The following is a 14,585-nucleotide window of genomic DNA, read 5'->3' as shown; positions in this document are numbered from 1 at the left end:
TTCTATACAATTATTCATCATCTTGTAGTTGGGATAAGTCACCTTGTGCTGTGTCTGTTCCCTGACTGGATAAATCTGCAAGCTCTTCCAGCATGAATATTTCCATGTGCAAATAGAGAATTTAATTTCTTTGCAAACCCACATATGTGACTTGGAAATTCACTGCAAGTGACACTTGATTTCTGGAGTGTTCACTGCAAGCAGTCACTAAAGAGGAGCAAACATGAGTGATATGAATTCATGTTTAAAACGAAGTGATATTTGCTCTTTATTTGTAGAGTATCTACTTGGATTTACTAATTTCTTGGATTATTGCCAACATGTACGCTCAAATGCATGAAAGCATCCCCTGCAAGGGCCTGAATGTGTGAATCCAAGCTCCTTCCTGTCACACAAGTCGACGGAACCTACAAATTAGTAAACTTTTATCTTCCTCCTTGCATAGCTCTGTATAATACAGCTTTCCACCTGCCAATGTAACGGGACTTTACTATTCCAATTTTTATGAATTACATCCCAGTTTTTCTAATTCTAGGAGGAGATTTGCACTACCACCTCTCACAGCACGGGGTGTTTTCTGAGAAGGAGATGAGGTTTTATGCTACTGAAATCATCCTAGGCTTAGAACACATGCACAATCGATTTGTTGTATACAGAGACTTGAAGGTAACCATTTTATTTATGCAGCCAGTTGTAGGGTAGTGAAGAACAACCTAAGTAGGGTTACCATATGTTTGTATTTTCCTGGACATGTCTGGGTTTTTAGTTGTTAATCGCCGTCCAGGAGAATTTTTTAAATATATAAAAACATCTGGAAAATATGGACATATGATAACTCTACCCACTGCCCCTCTCTTCTCTTCGGGTGTAGCTTGCTGCAGCCTGCAGATTGCAACCTCCCCTCGCCCCCAGTGCTGCTGCAGCCCCAAGGCTAGGAGTGGTGACATCTCTGCAGCCAGCTGCGGGTGCAGGGGACCCGCGGCTGCTTCTCCCTCCTCCAAGCATCTCCCGCGGCTCTGGCAGATCCTCAGTCTTCCCCCTACGCCTGGCCATGCCAGGAGCGCCCCTGCCAGTGGTCCGTGCAGCCGGGGCTGCCTTCTCCTGCCCCCTACGAGGAGCCGCTGGCTGGGGGGAAGGTCCCGGCACACAGGAAAGTTTCTTGGCACATGGCGGTGGGTCCCAGAAGCCTGAGCTTCTTCCCCCTCCCCCGGGAAGGGCCCATGCTGTAGCGTCTCCCGCAGCCGCCCCGCCTGAGCTACCGCAGCCTTGCTGGGTCTGACTGGGAATGGGGTGAAGGCCCCCAAGCCCGGGGACAAAGCCTGGGCCATGCACGCAGCACTTCTCTGCTCCAGCCCAGCCAGAGAGGGAACCCACTGCTGGGATGCGGCCTCGCAGGTGGGAGCGCGTTGGGGCTGGGTTGCCCAGCTCGGGGCAGGCCCAGGGCCTGAAGCAACTTTCTGTCCCCTCGGCTCTGGCTGCTGCTGCATGGGGGAAGCGCCCGGCTGAGGGCATACGGGCTGGAGAGCGGCAGGAGCCGGGAAAGTTGGAGCCCAGGGGGAGGTGGCTGTTTCAGGTGGCTGGGAGGAACGAGGAGGAGGGGGAATTTGGCGCGCTCAGGGGAGGAGGCGGGGCCGGGGTGGGGATTTGGGGAAGGAATTGAAATGGGGGCGGGGAAGGGGTGGAGTTGGGGTGGGGTGGGGGGCTTGTGGAGTGTCCTCTTTTTCCAGTGTTCAAATATGGTAACCCTAAACCTAGGGAATATAAGAAACTTAATGAAAACCCTTTTTGTATCCAGAATCATTTCTGACACCAAATGTTGGGAGAATGTTGATTACTTCTTTCAAAGTTTGTTTTGAATTTTCTAATAACTGTTTCACATAAATGTCTGTAATGCATTACAATAAAGAGTAAGTTTCGCTTAAGTATCAACCGTATCAGAACTTCTGATAGGAAAAGAAGGGAAATCACAAGAAGAAAGGTACATGGTCAGTAGAGCCCTGCACAGATACAAAATGTGTATCTGCATCCAATCTGCGATTTGCTAACGTGATATAAAGCGGATAACCACAGATTTGCAGGGCTCTAATGGTCAGCCTTGAGGGAATATGTTTGTTTGGGGAGGGAATGTGGGGAATTGCCTGAATACCAGCTCATAGTACAAAGGTGTCTTAAGGGGATAGAATGGGATCAAAAATAGCCTATTTACAGTTTGAGAGGCAGAGGATGAACAAAAGGCTGTATGCATTATTTAAGTCTTTAGGCCCTTGTCTTTGTACCTTGGAGTGAATTTCACCTTAAAGTTATAACCTGAGATTTAATTAGTAATTAAGAAAAGAGAAACAAAGAGTCCTGTGGCACCTTATCAACTAACAGATGTATTGGAGCATAAGCTTAAGCTGTCGTGGGTGAATACCCACTTCATCAGATGCATGCGTCTAACGAAGTGTGTATTCACCCACAAAAGCTCATGCTCCAATACATCTGTTAGTCTATAAGGTGCCATGGGACTCTTAGCTGCTTTTTACAGATCCAGACTAACACAGCTACCCCTCTGATACTAAGAAAAGAGAGTAATAGGTTAGACACCAGAAAGAACTTTTTCACTCAGAGATTTGTTACTATGTAGTATAGGGTATCCGGTGATATTGTGGAAGCTGATAGTATAAGGGAGTTAAAGCTCAATATGATGTGTATTTAAGGAATAATTTCACTAGAGAATACCTGCAGAAAAGAAGAGGTTCCCACTGAATTAGCATTTCGGGGATCAGGTGACCTATAGTCTTTCCCATTTGAAAACTTGTATATTTTAATTCTAATTCTGAATCTTACTGTTTTCAAAATGTTTTGCTGGAAAATTAGTAGCTGGCTACATAGACGAGAAATAGCCTTTTAGGTTAAACTCTTCTGGCAGGCATAACTTAATCATTGTCTTTCAAAGTATTAGACAAAGAAAGAGGTTAATATCCTTGTGTTATGTATTTTATTCTTTCTGTAACATGTACGTACATTCTTTTTGGACCATAGAGATCCCAGGTTCCAGAAGGTTCTGAGGCCCACAGATATTTTCATAAAAAGGAAACAAAATTACCAAGTTTCCATCTTGGTTCTTGCCAAACAGAAGGTTACCAGTGTTGGCAAACCCTAGGTAGCAAGATAGGTAATACTTATTATCAGATTGGAATAGTAGATGGCTCCCCTTGAATTCAGCCAGTTCTGGTCTGTGAGGTCCTCACTCATAAAACCCTAGCAGTTTTTGGAGACCCTGTACTAAGACTTTTCTAAAACTTCCTCACCACCCCTAAAAACAAGTTGAAAAATTATTTCTTCTACTTCCCGCTGCTAACTTGTTTCTGTCTAATCTATTTAGGTACTCTGATGGCCTCCATCGCCGTTGTATCTGGAACTTGCTAGTACTACAAGTTCTAAAGACTGTATTTAAAATTGCCAATTGGGGTGTTATCCTGGACAAAAGAAACCCTAGAGAGACAAGGTGGGTAAGGTAATATCTTTTTTAGTGGACCAACTGTTGGTGAGAGCAACAAGCTTTCGCAGAACTGAAGAACAGCTCTGTGTAAGCTCGAAAGATTTTTGTGCTCACCAACAGAAGTTGATCCAATAAAAGATATTACCTCTCCCACCTTATTTCTCTAATGTCCTGGGACCAACACAGTTACAACAACACTGCATAAAAGAAATCCCTTCAGATGGAAAAGCTTTGTAGATTACTCAATATCCACTGTAGTACCCACTGTTTAGCAGTGCTTTGCAGACAACTTCTTAATCAAATACTGTTTACTGCTTCAGAAGAAAATAGCTATGGAAATACTGTAGTTTCATACCAATATTTACACTGTCAACCAAATAAAGTGAAAGTTAATATAGATGAATTAAGACTCAGTACAGTTTAGTTTGGTTTAAATGTTGGCTTTAAATTTTATTAATCAGATTAAATAACTCAGGAAAATCTTTCTCTGGTTACTTGGTAATAAATCCTGTCTATCATGTTCACCTTTCAACCTATATTAATGATTATGTTCACTTAGTGAATGTATTAGTTTGTGGGAACAACGAGATGGGGAGTTAAGCGATGCAAGGCTAATGAGGAGGAGCGGGTCTTGAGGGGGTATCTCATTAACATCCATAAGGCTGAAGGAAGTGAGACAAAGAGACCAAAAGGAGTGACAAGATGTATTGTATAGAGATTGAAAAATGTAGAGAGCAGGTATGGAAGTAGGGGGAGAGAAGATGTAGGCATGGATACGTCTGTGCAGAGCCCAAATGGAATGCGAAATCCACATCTTCAAGTCAAGTTAGTTTTAATTCTGTCATATACCTTTCTAATGGGTCTCACTCACCACTGGGAGGTCGCCTCGTGTCTGAGATTGGGGATAAGCTCTGACCTGGTGTGATGCCCCCTCCTTCAATTGCTTGCCCCATGAGATCTCTCTCTCTGGATTTAGGATGCTTCCTTTTCGTGACTCAGCCCTATGGCCAGGTCACTATAGTACACCCCTTCCAGGGAATCAAAATCCGATTGGCATACTGTCTACCTGCGGTCTCAGACAGTCTCCCAAGTCTGTGCTGCTTTCCCTGTGGCCGATAGGGGAACCTGGAGCAGTAGGCGGGCCCAGGTTCCCCTAGGGACTCTGTGTTCAGTCTGTTCAAGTTCTGACCTTGTTACTGTTTTCTTGTGCTCTTTCCTGTCTCTCTTCTCTGTCTTCCAGCTTACCTCTTGGTTTCCACTGGAGCTTCCTCCGCTCCCCATGGCTTTCACCCTTCTCGGCTTCTTGCCACAGTCTGTTGTCCAACTTAGGATCCCAGGGCTTACTTTCCCCCCTATAATGCCTCCTCGTACCTAGTCAAATCACCTCCACCGTAGGTGGGAACTTCAGAGCTCCTCCCTGCAGCCTTTCTCTCACCACCAACTATCTCTCTATAATCTCAGATCCTCCCCTGGTGGGGCTTCATTAGCCATTAGGCCGTATCAGTCCCTGGCTCTCCCTCAGATTCAGCCTGTACGGTTAATTGGCCTATTTTACCTCATCAGGCTATGGGGAGGGGGCGTAGACACCCCATAACAGCCTCATGTTTCAAACCTGGTTTATTTTCTTGCCTTGTGTAACCTTTGAGGTTTTCCTTATTCACAGAATGTTGGTACAGTATAAAGGCCAATCCAAACTCATGTATAATCATGCCTTGATTGTACAAAATTGTACACTTATTGTGTATAGAGTTAGTAACAACAAATTGTCATAGACTAGAGGTGCATAGAAGTCAGATTTGTTGCCCTGTGAAATTGTCCTAGTGATCAAAGACTTGTATTTTTCCATTGCCGATAATACTTCTCTCTTTGTGTGCTTCTAGCCTGCAAACATCCTGTTGGATGAGCACGGACACGTAAGGATATCAGACCTTGGTCTTGCTTGTGATTTTTCCAAAAAGAAACCACATGCTAGTGTGTGAGTATTGCATGAACTCTGATATATTTAGTTATACGAACTACAAATCCTTTGCCCTGACTTTAGTTTGATTTCATGGTGCTAAACCTCTATTCTTAATCTTATATATTTTTGTCTTTTAAGCTGCTCATTTTCTCTCCCAAAGAACTTTGCTATTGAAAGGAAATCACAAGAGTGCTTAGGAACACTGGTTTCTGCTAGCATGCAGGTCACCATCTTGAAATAGACCACATATCTGAGTGTGCCTTTTTAAAGCAGCTATGTACATACCCACGTATCCTTATTGATTTCAATGGGTAACCTTTTCAACTTACTTTTCATATTAATTTTGTATTTAGTGCCATGGGTGTGATGGCACTTCATGCATCTATAAGAAAACCCTCTAAGGGTTATAGGAATTATAATATAAAGGTATTTCTTTGGTCAGAATTTGGACAGATGAGAGTGACAAAATTAAGGTATTGACATTTGGGCTCTGGGACAGTTATTAAATATATGGGAGTTTGAGCAGTGAAACACACATTTTGAATCTTTGATTTATCTTGGACTATCAGAAGACAGTTGCTTTTCTGCTCTGTTACTTGTATATGAAGCCAAAAATTGCATTTGTGTTCTTTGAAGGTATTGCAAGAGAAGGTTCGTATAGAATGCTAGAGAGATATTGACAAAATGGATGGAATTCAGAGACAAGCAACAGACTTGATCTGAGGCAGAAGAGACTGATTTAGGTAGAAAGATTAAAAGAGCTAAATTTGTACAGCTTGGCAAAGTGGTAGAAAAGAGGAACATAATAGTTTTACAAATAACACAATAAATGAGAGTTTCATAGCCTACATATATTTTGAAAGGCTTAAGAAAGAAGGCTGGAAAAGAATTATTTGGATGGTACAAACTAGGCATAATGGGTTAAAACAAGGAAAAAATATGGCTGAATATAGAGATCAACTTTCTCATAATAAGCTCTATTAGGCTGAGCAATGGTCTTCCCAGGGAAGGGGTGGAAGCCCTGTTGCTCAGGACACTGAAAGCTCTAGATGTTCTGTAGGGAGCAATCTGGCTTTGGCTGGGAGAGAGACTGGATGACCTATTCATTCTCTTTCATCTCTAATTTCTAACGTCCTGTGCAGTTGTAACAGCTGATGTGTAGGCATAGGCTGGAAGATGACCCATGATTTCAGGATGATTCAGTGTTCAGAGTAAATAAGAACTCTGCTGGATTTGAAGCACCAGATTGTTTTAATTATCCAAAGTTCGGAAGTGAACTAAAATTCAGCGTTTTTTGTGCTCTTATGTGTGTGTGTCCATATTTTTGCTAGTGTTGTTTGGGCCATATTGTGATCCCATTTGCACCCACTGGCTTCAGTGGAATTACAGAGGTGTAACTGAACTCTGATTTTTTTGTGTGTGTGGGCAGTTATATTTTTTATGGCACTCTGTACTCTAGGACCAGATTCATCCCTGGTATTACTACAGTGGATTTGCACAAAGGATGAATTTGGTCCCTCATGTTTAAAATGATTGGCCATTCACTAAAGTCCAGGAAAAAGTTACAGATTGGAATTTGTATGGGACATAGGCAGCACACTGGGACTAAGTTCTGGCTGTGAGTGACAAGGAGGGAATTCCCCTGAAGTAGGTGAATTTTCTGCTGCTCTAAAGCTGATGGGAAGAGCTTCCGTGCCAGCTGCCCCCATCAGTTATCCTGGCAGAAGGGAGGTATGAGAGAGAACTGGAGTGTGGAGGGGTTATGGTGGAGCAGAGCTCAGTTTCACCAATCCTAGACCTGCAGCATGAGTTACAGCAGCCTGCACCTGTCCTAACTCTCATCAGGGCCAGAGCTCGTGCCTCCATGGCTTAACAGAAAATCGAAATCCAAAAGGGTGTAAGTGTGGCCAAAGCGACTTCAATTTAAAATGACCGTGAGATGTCACCCTGTTCTAGGTAGACTTTCTTGTTGGGATAGTGCAGGATATCATAAGAAGTTAATTTTGTTTTGTAACCAAGATTCTGTTGACCTCCCTCCCCTATCTCTCCTTCCTCCCCCGTTTCCACCAGTGGTACCCATGGATACATGGCTCCTGAGGTGCTCCAGAAAGGAACAGCATACGATAGCAGCGCAGACTGGTTCTCTTTAGGCTGTATGCTTTTCAAACTTCTGAGAGGGTGAGTGAAATCTCTTGCCTTTTTAATATGGGCACCTTATGTTCTGTCTATAAAACTAGTAATATGCATTCTGTTAGTTATTTCATACTGTGTATCCTGCAGTCCCTCCTACGCACCCCAGCTCTGCACAAAGAAATAACATTAGGCTTCTGGCATTTCCAGGTTCCTTCTACTCACAATATTTCTACTTTTCATAGTGGCTACAGATATTGCACTGTGGGAGAACAGGTCAGGTTCTTATTTGCTCCTCAGACATATCACTTCAAAAAACTGACTTTTACCGCTAGACCTAGAGGCACTAGCTTCCCTCAGTAAAATATCATCTCCATCATTTTTTAAGGGGTAGATGAAATTAAAAAATATAATAAGCTTTACAATTTAGAATGTTTTAACTCCTCCTTTTGGGTTTCTGGAGCATCTTGTCTTACGTGTATCTACTTATTTGTTGAAGAATTGGGACTTCAGGAGGGATTGTAGTGCAATTTGTCCCCCACTGCACTAAAGGGTATAACTGGCATTAAAGTCCCACATAGTGGAAGAGAATAGGTATCTATAAGCCATATTCAATACTTGATCTATATGTGAAACTCTCATTGACATCAGTCGGACTTCGACATGTGGAACAAAGCTAGAGTTGTCAACCTGAGCTCTTGCTACTCATGGCTCCTTGAAACCATTTGAAGCTTATGCATTTGCTTGAAAATACCTAGTCTTAGCTGGGTCTAAAATTGCAGATTAACAGCAACAACCAAAAAAATGTGTGATGCTGAAAAGCTGAAAGCTACAGTAAACCAAACAAAAAAAAGATAGAGAGATAAATGCTAGAATCATACGTCGTGGTACGCCTAATATTATAATAATAAAATGCAATCTTCCACATAGCATGAGAACATTTGTGCCTGGGTATAAATATAAACTATTTCAAAAATATTCTTTGCACATATTATGTTATATTGGTGCTCTTTAGTGCTGTTTCATTGGATGAAAAACAGTCTAAATTTATGATGTGAAATTATGTCTATTCTTTTAAACAAGTGATGGATTTTTTACAGGTAGCTCATCTTGATAACTCTTGGTTTGTTTTCTAAAATGTTCTTAGAGTAATTTCTGCTGTTCTTTTATATATTATATTTTCACTAGCATCTCTACAACTCTTATTAGTTATTTTAGATTTAATGTAACAATTTGTATAAGTGAAATTCTACTATGTTTTTATATTAGTCTTAAATGCCAGATGGAAATGATCTAATAAACAAAAGGGTTATAATATAAAAGTAAGTTTATTAGGAAAAGAAGTAAATTGATTTGGTACAGCCTTGGAAAAGCAGGGGTCCGTCAGCACATCAAAAATAGAGAAAGAAAAAGAACGGGGTTGTTGTAGAACAAATTATAGGTCAGTACTTAACTTTACAGTAGCATAAGTAATAAGTATTGTTTGCGATTGAGGGTTGATTGTGTGCTCTCCCTTGTAAGTAGTTACAGATTTTTAGTAATGGTGGGGTGATTATTTGGTCAGTGGCGAAGGGTCAAAATGTTTAGGAAAGCTTGGCTGTTTCTGAACAGCTTAGTGCTCATCCATTTCTGGCTAGAAATGGATATTTTACTACTTGTGCATCAGTTTGCTGACAATTGTTGCGAATTTTAAATGACATAAGGTTGCTATACTTTAGAAAGACTACTAAGGCATTAGTGGACTTCAGATGATGCTTTAGACTTCTATTTGTGGGTGAGAGTACCTCGCTGTATTTTTTTCAGTAGCATCACGTTAACTTTTCACATCTATAGATTTTAGATAAGCTATAATGTATCCTTTGCTTGGGTGCATTTGAAGGCAGAATTTGTCCTTGAATCATATGTGAGTCCAAAAACATCTTACTCTCTCCTTTATTGAAATTTCCTTTATCAATAAATATCCGTGTCTACTTAGGTTTTATGAACACTGATATGTTTATCTCAGATGTTAATAAATTGTAATTAGATGAAATAATCCATTTTTGAGACTGTCAGGGTCCACTGGTATTTGTTCGAGAATATTGATCATATGTTAGATTTTCCATTGGCCTTGTCAAATTAGGTGGATGTGCTAGCAGTAATAATTAATAATGAGCTCTTACATAGCACTTTTGTCCATGTTGCTCAGAGCACAAAGCAAGGTAAGTGCATAGCTCTGAATATCAGACATTAGTAGCTCATTGCTGACCCAATTTATGTAGGTAAATAGACAGAATTAAAAAGTTGTATAGATATAACCCTATAGGAGACCTTCTGTAGCCAACTACATTCATTTATTGGCAAAGCCTTCTTGTTACTTCATCTAAGGCCACATTTAATCCTTCAAACTCCAGTCATCATCCCTGACGCAGCAGAGCATCACGGGAGCATAACATAGTCTTCCCTCCGTCAGATCCATGCTGCAGAAATCTCTTCAGGTTAACGGGAGAAACAAACACATAACAAGCCAATAGGGGCTATGGAACAGTGTGATGGACTCCTAGTGGTAGCACTAAACGCAAAGGACATTACCATTTTTAATCATAGAACCACAGGACTGGAAGGGACCTCAAGAGGTCATCTTGTCCAGTCGCCTGCACTCATGCCAGGACTAATTATCTAGACCATCCCTGACAGGTGTTTGTCCATCCTGCTCTTAAAAGCCTCCAATGATGGAGATTCTACCATCTCCCTGGGCACTTTATTCTAGCGCTTAACCACTCTCACAGTTAGGAAGCTTTTCTCATGTCCAACCTAAACTGCCCTTGCTGCAATTTTTCTCCCTCCTTGTTACAGCTTTTTATGTACTTGAAAACTTAATGAATAGGTTAATAGGAAAACAGGGATTTTGTTTTTGAAAAATAACTTTCTGCCTGGATTTGGAGACAGGAGACAGTGAATAAATGTCAGCCATAGTAACCAACCTGCCCCGCTCCACTTGATTCAATAGCCCTTCAGGTTGCTAGTTAACATTACACTGAAAATGTGTAATAACCAAGGACCGCTACAGAATATCAAATACTTTCAAAGTTCATACAACATCCAAAATATATCAGTATAAAACAGTGCGTTGGATATTCAGACAAACCAGCTTTGTTCCCAAACAGCCTCATTTACTAGAAATATTCTGATACCAACCCCAAATCATGCATTTCAGGTAGGGGCTCCACACACTCTCAAACTGCCAGTCATCCACTGTAGACTGTCCACAGACTACCCTTAATTTCAGCCATAGATTCTAACCTCTTGCTACATACTTTCCATATATAATGGAGTCAACAGCTCTGTAGAATATATTAGGTTTCCATTTGTAGGTGGTTATTTTACAAATGTCAAAGTTTTCGTAGCTTCTGAGAATTTCCCCGTTAGATGAGGTCATTTATTTTATTGGAGATTTACTCAGTGAGGACTTCAGTACTTGATCCATAAGTACTGGGATGATTGATTACTCAAACTACATTCATTTATAAACTAGCCCACTGCAGATATACTTACGAAATAACAGCATTAGGCTTTCCTAAATGTAGTAACCTTGGTGATATTTGTGTGGAGTCAGTGAAAGAGTTAAAAGACCTGTTTTCTCTAAAGTTGATTTAAAGACTATTATAGAAGTTCAAGTAATACCAAAGTGACACGAAGTAGTTATTTTTGCAAAGTATTGCAGGTTTTTACAGAAAAGGTAATGTCATAGAAACAAACTCCTCCATTCCCAGGGGATTCCCACCTGTAGTATTGAATTCTGTCAGTATTTGGCCAGTCTAGTTTTCACTGGAAATGCTAAAAGTTTCACTGCTTGTTTTATTGTTCTGCAGGATAGGATTGCTGAGTTTGAAGAATGTGGCTAACAGGATGCTACACTCTTTTCTGGGGTTGCCACAGCTGAAATAAGCAGATATGTTATGGCTTTACATTTATTAGTATATTTTCTTATTTCTACAGTCACAGTCCTTTCAGACAGCACAAAACCAAAGATAAGCATGAGATCGACCGGATGACGCTCACCGTGGTAAGGATTCTAATGATCTTTTGATTTAAGCTTTTCATGCTTAGCTAATTATATGTCCTTTAAGAAGTTCTGTACATCACTTCTTTTTGAGAAACAACTTTATTCTGAATGTGTCTGTGCAGGATTCATGTCATAATTCATTTTTTATCCCTCAGAATGTGGAGTTACCAGATTCATTTTCCCCTGAACTAAAGTCCCTTTTGGAAGGGCTTCTGCAACGTGATGTTAGCAGGAGGCTTGGCTGTCAGGGTAGCAGGTAGGATTTAGCTTCTCCATTAACCAAACCCTGTGTATATCTCTTCTTTCCTTTAAATGAGGGATCTATTTTATTTTAGGTCAGAATCTGCTCCTATTGCTGTAACAGGTTAATGTTAGAAAGAAAGCATTAAAGTTCAGTGTAGTGTCTGTTCAACTTCCTTTTGATTATTGGTAGGTTCAGAAATCTCTCTTTTCTAAGGGACACTTAGCCAGCAATTATTTCTAAGTTTGTTCTAAGCATTTTTAGGTTTTCTTGGCATTTTAATTATTTTATTTTATTATCTATGTTACATATTTTTTGTTGCTCTGTAGTTTTCCTGCTCTGTGATTTTTGATACAGACATTTTGATAACCATGATTATAGTGCATATTTTAAATTGTGTTGTTGTTATTAAAAAGTCAGCATTTGTGACTGTTCCCATATGGTGGCGTTTGAGATTTTCATGGCTTTCCAGTCTTCTGAAAATAGGACATTTGGTAACTGTTAACAAATACTGATTTATTTTAAATTACTTTTACCTTATTCCAAGCAGTCCTGTAGCCTCTGATTTTAAATGAATTAATTGTGGGTACAGTCATATCACTTAGATGTCCAGCTGCCTGATTTGCAGGTATTACAGTAGAACCTCAGAGTTACAAACACCTTGGGAATGGAGGCTGTTTGTAACTGTGAATGTTCATAACTCTGAACAAAACATTATGGTTGTTCTTTCAAAAGTTTACAGCTGAACATTGACTGAATACAGCTTTAAAACTTTACTGTGCAGAAGAAAAATGCTGCTTTTTAACAAGCACAGAAACAATTTCCTTATGTTGTCAAATCTTTTTTTAAACTTTCCCTTCATTTTTTAGTATTTTACGCTTAACACAGTACTTGCTTTTTTTGTCTCTGCTGCTGCCTGATTGCGTACTTCTGGTTCCAAGCGAGGTGTGCGGTTGACTGGTCAATTCATAACTCTGGTGTTTGTAGCTCTGAGGTTCTACTGTACCATGAAAGTTGACATCAAAGGGCTCTGAACAGCAGTCAAAAATTAGAGTTTCATGCTCCCAATATGTTGGTAATTGTCTTAAAGTAGAAACAACGTACATTGAGTAGAGTAGGATATAATATTTGGGGATCATTTTACAGGTATTGTTAACAGAATGGTATTGTGTGCTATTTAAGATAGTAATATGCACTAGAAAGTGAGTGTGGGTGCTTGTCTGAAAGTATTGGTTTAGGTAGAAGAATTTTTCCACAGTGGGGTTCTTAAACATAACTTGAAAAGCCTCTACATTTTGTTATGTTAAATTTTTTTTGCAGTGCGCAAGAAATAAAAGAGCACCATTTTTTCCAAGGGATTGACTGGCAGCAAGTCTACTTACAAAAGGTATACATCAAAATGTAACCTTACCTCTTACTACAAAGCAGTAAAACTTAAGCAGGGTGGGTAACAGCAAATTTAGGTCCTTATTCTCCCTTCCTTGTCAAGTATATGCGCATAGTAAGCACAAAGTAGATGTAAAATGCTATCACCAATGTGAGTGAGTGAAGAATTCTCATCTGTAGCATTGTACAGGTGTGTAGGTTCAAATGATTGCCCAACGTGCCAGGCAGGGGAGACTCTAGGCCTTCTATCTTTTATATGGTTCTTCTGTATGCCTGTATATAAATAACAAAACTAAAGTTCTTTCAAGAGCCTTGGGAAGACCTTTCAGTAAAGGAATGCATACTTAAGCCTAGTTTCATTTCAATACCTTGTTTACTCTTTAGGAATACCTTGCATTTTGTTTGGCATGTATAAATGCATAATGGATTGAAATAATTATGGTAATTGTCTGGCTATGGGCTTGGCTACACTCAAAACTCCAAAGCGCTGGGGATTAGCTTGCAGCGCGGGAAGCCACACTCCCAGCGCTGGGGCACTGTTTACACTGGTGCTTTGCAGCACTGTAACTTGCTGCGCTCAGGGGGGTGTTTTTTTCACACCCCTGAGTGAGAAAGTTGCAGCGCTGTAAAGCGCCAGTGTAGCCAAGGCCTATGTAACTAGACTGCCCTGCCTTTGATTTCCAGTATCCTCCTCCACTGATTCCTCCCCGGGGAGAAGTAAATGCAGCAGATGCTTTTGATATTGGCTCCTTTGATGAAGAGGACACTAAAGGCATTAAGGTACATGTGCAATATTTTTCCTTCAGCTGTTGTTTCCTTTACACTTTTAGATGAAAGATTACGAATGATGCTTTCAGGCTGCTGTTACAGGTCCCAGTCATGTGAATGCTTAACTTTAAGTGTGCAGATAGTGCCATTTACTTCAGATGGATTATTTACTGCTTAAATTTATGCATGTGTGGAGGTATTTGCAGGTTTAGGATCATAACAAGTAGAACAAGGTATAGTGAATGATGTTTTTATCAAGTGTGCATATTTTGTGTGTGTTTTAAAATTATAGTTTAACTGAAATTTGGCATACATATAGTTTAACTGGAACTGTCACAGAGCCACAGGATCTAGGCTTTAAACAACTCCTGGGAGGTACCCCTTAGCATGCCAGAGCCCAAGGGGGTCCCACTCTTCCTTAAGGATAGGCCATTTGCTTTAATACCTTTGAGCCTGAGCCTGTGGGCTCCAGCACTCCTGTTTCATACCGTGAGCTCTGCCCAGCAAATCCAACGGAGGCCAAGTCTACAGGTCAAAATTAAGTCAACCTAAGCTACATTGCCATACAGCC

The 14,585-nt window shown here is 40.5% G+C and overlaps 1 protein-coding gene across 3 annotated transcripts in view; it reads left to right on the top strand.

Moving 5' to 3' along the window:
* Positions 1–14,585, top strand: part of GRK3 (G protein-coupled receptor kinase 3) — a 117,176-nt gene that overhangs the window by 89,292 nt on the left and 13,299 nt on the right. For 2 of the 3 annotated variants that reach the window (XM_032769842.2, XM_075060092.1), the window contains 7 exons: positions 536–666; positions 5,365–5,459; positions 7,515–7,622; positions 11,553–11,619; positions 11,775–11,875; positions 13,181–13,247; positions 13,931–14,026. In XM_032769842.2, the coding sequence (XP_032625733.1) occupies positions 536–666; positions 5,365–5,459; positions 7,515–7,622; positions 11,553–11,619; positions 11,775–11,875; positions 13,181–13,247; positions 13,931–14,026 (665 nt within the window). The remainder of the gene's footprint in view (positions 1–535; positions 667–5,364; positions 5,460–7,514; positions 7,623–11,552; positions 11,620–11,774; positions 11,876–13,180; positions 13,248–13,930; positions 14,027–14,585) is intronic. The other variant, XM_075060091.1, reaches the window with a different exon arrangement.

Source organism: Chelonoidis abingdonii, chromosome 22 (assembly GCF_003597395.2).
Source record: "Chelonoidis abingdonii isolate Lonesome George chromosome 22, CheloAbing_2.0, whole genome shotgun sequence".
NCBI lineage: Eukaryota > Metazoa > Chordata > Testudines > Testudinidae > Chelonoidis > Chelonoidis abingdonii.
The sequence above is the reverse complement of the archived record's forward strand: the minus strand, read 5'-3'. Positions and strand labels throughout refer to the sequence as shown.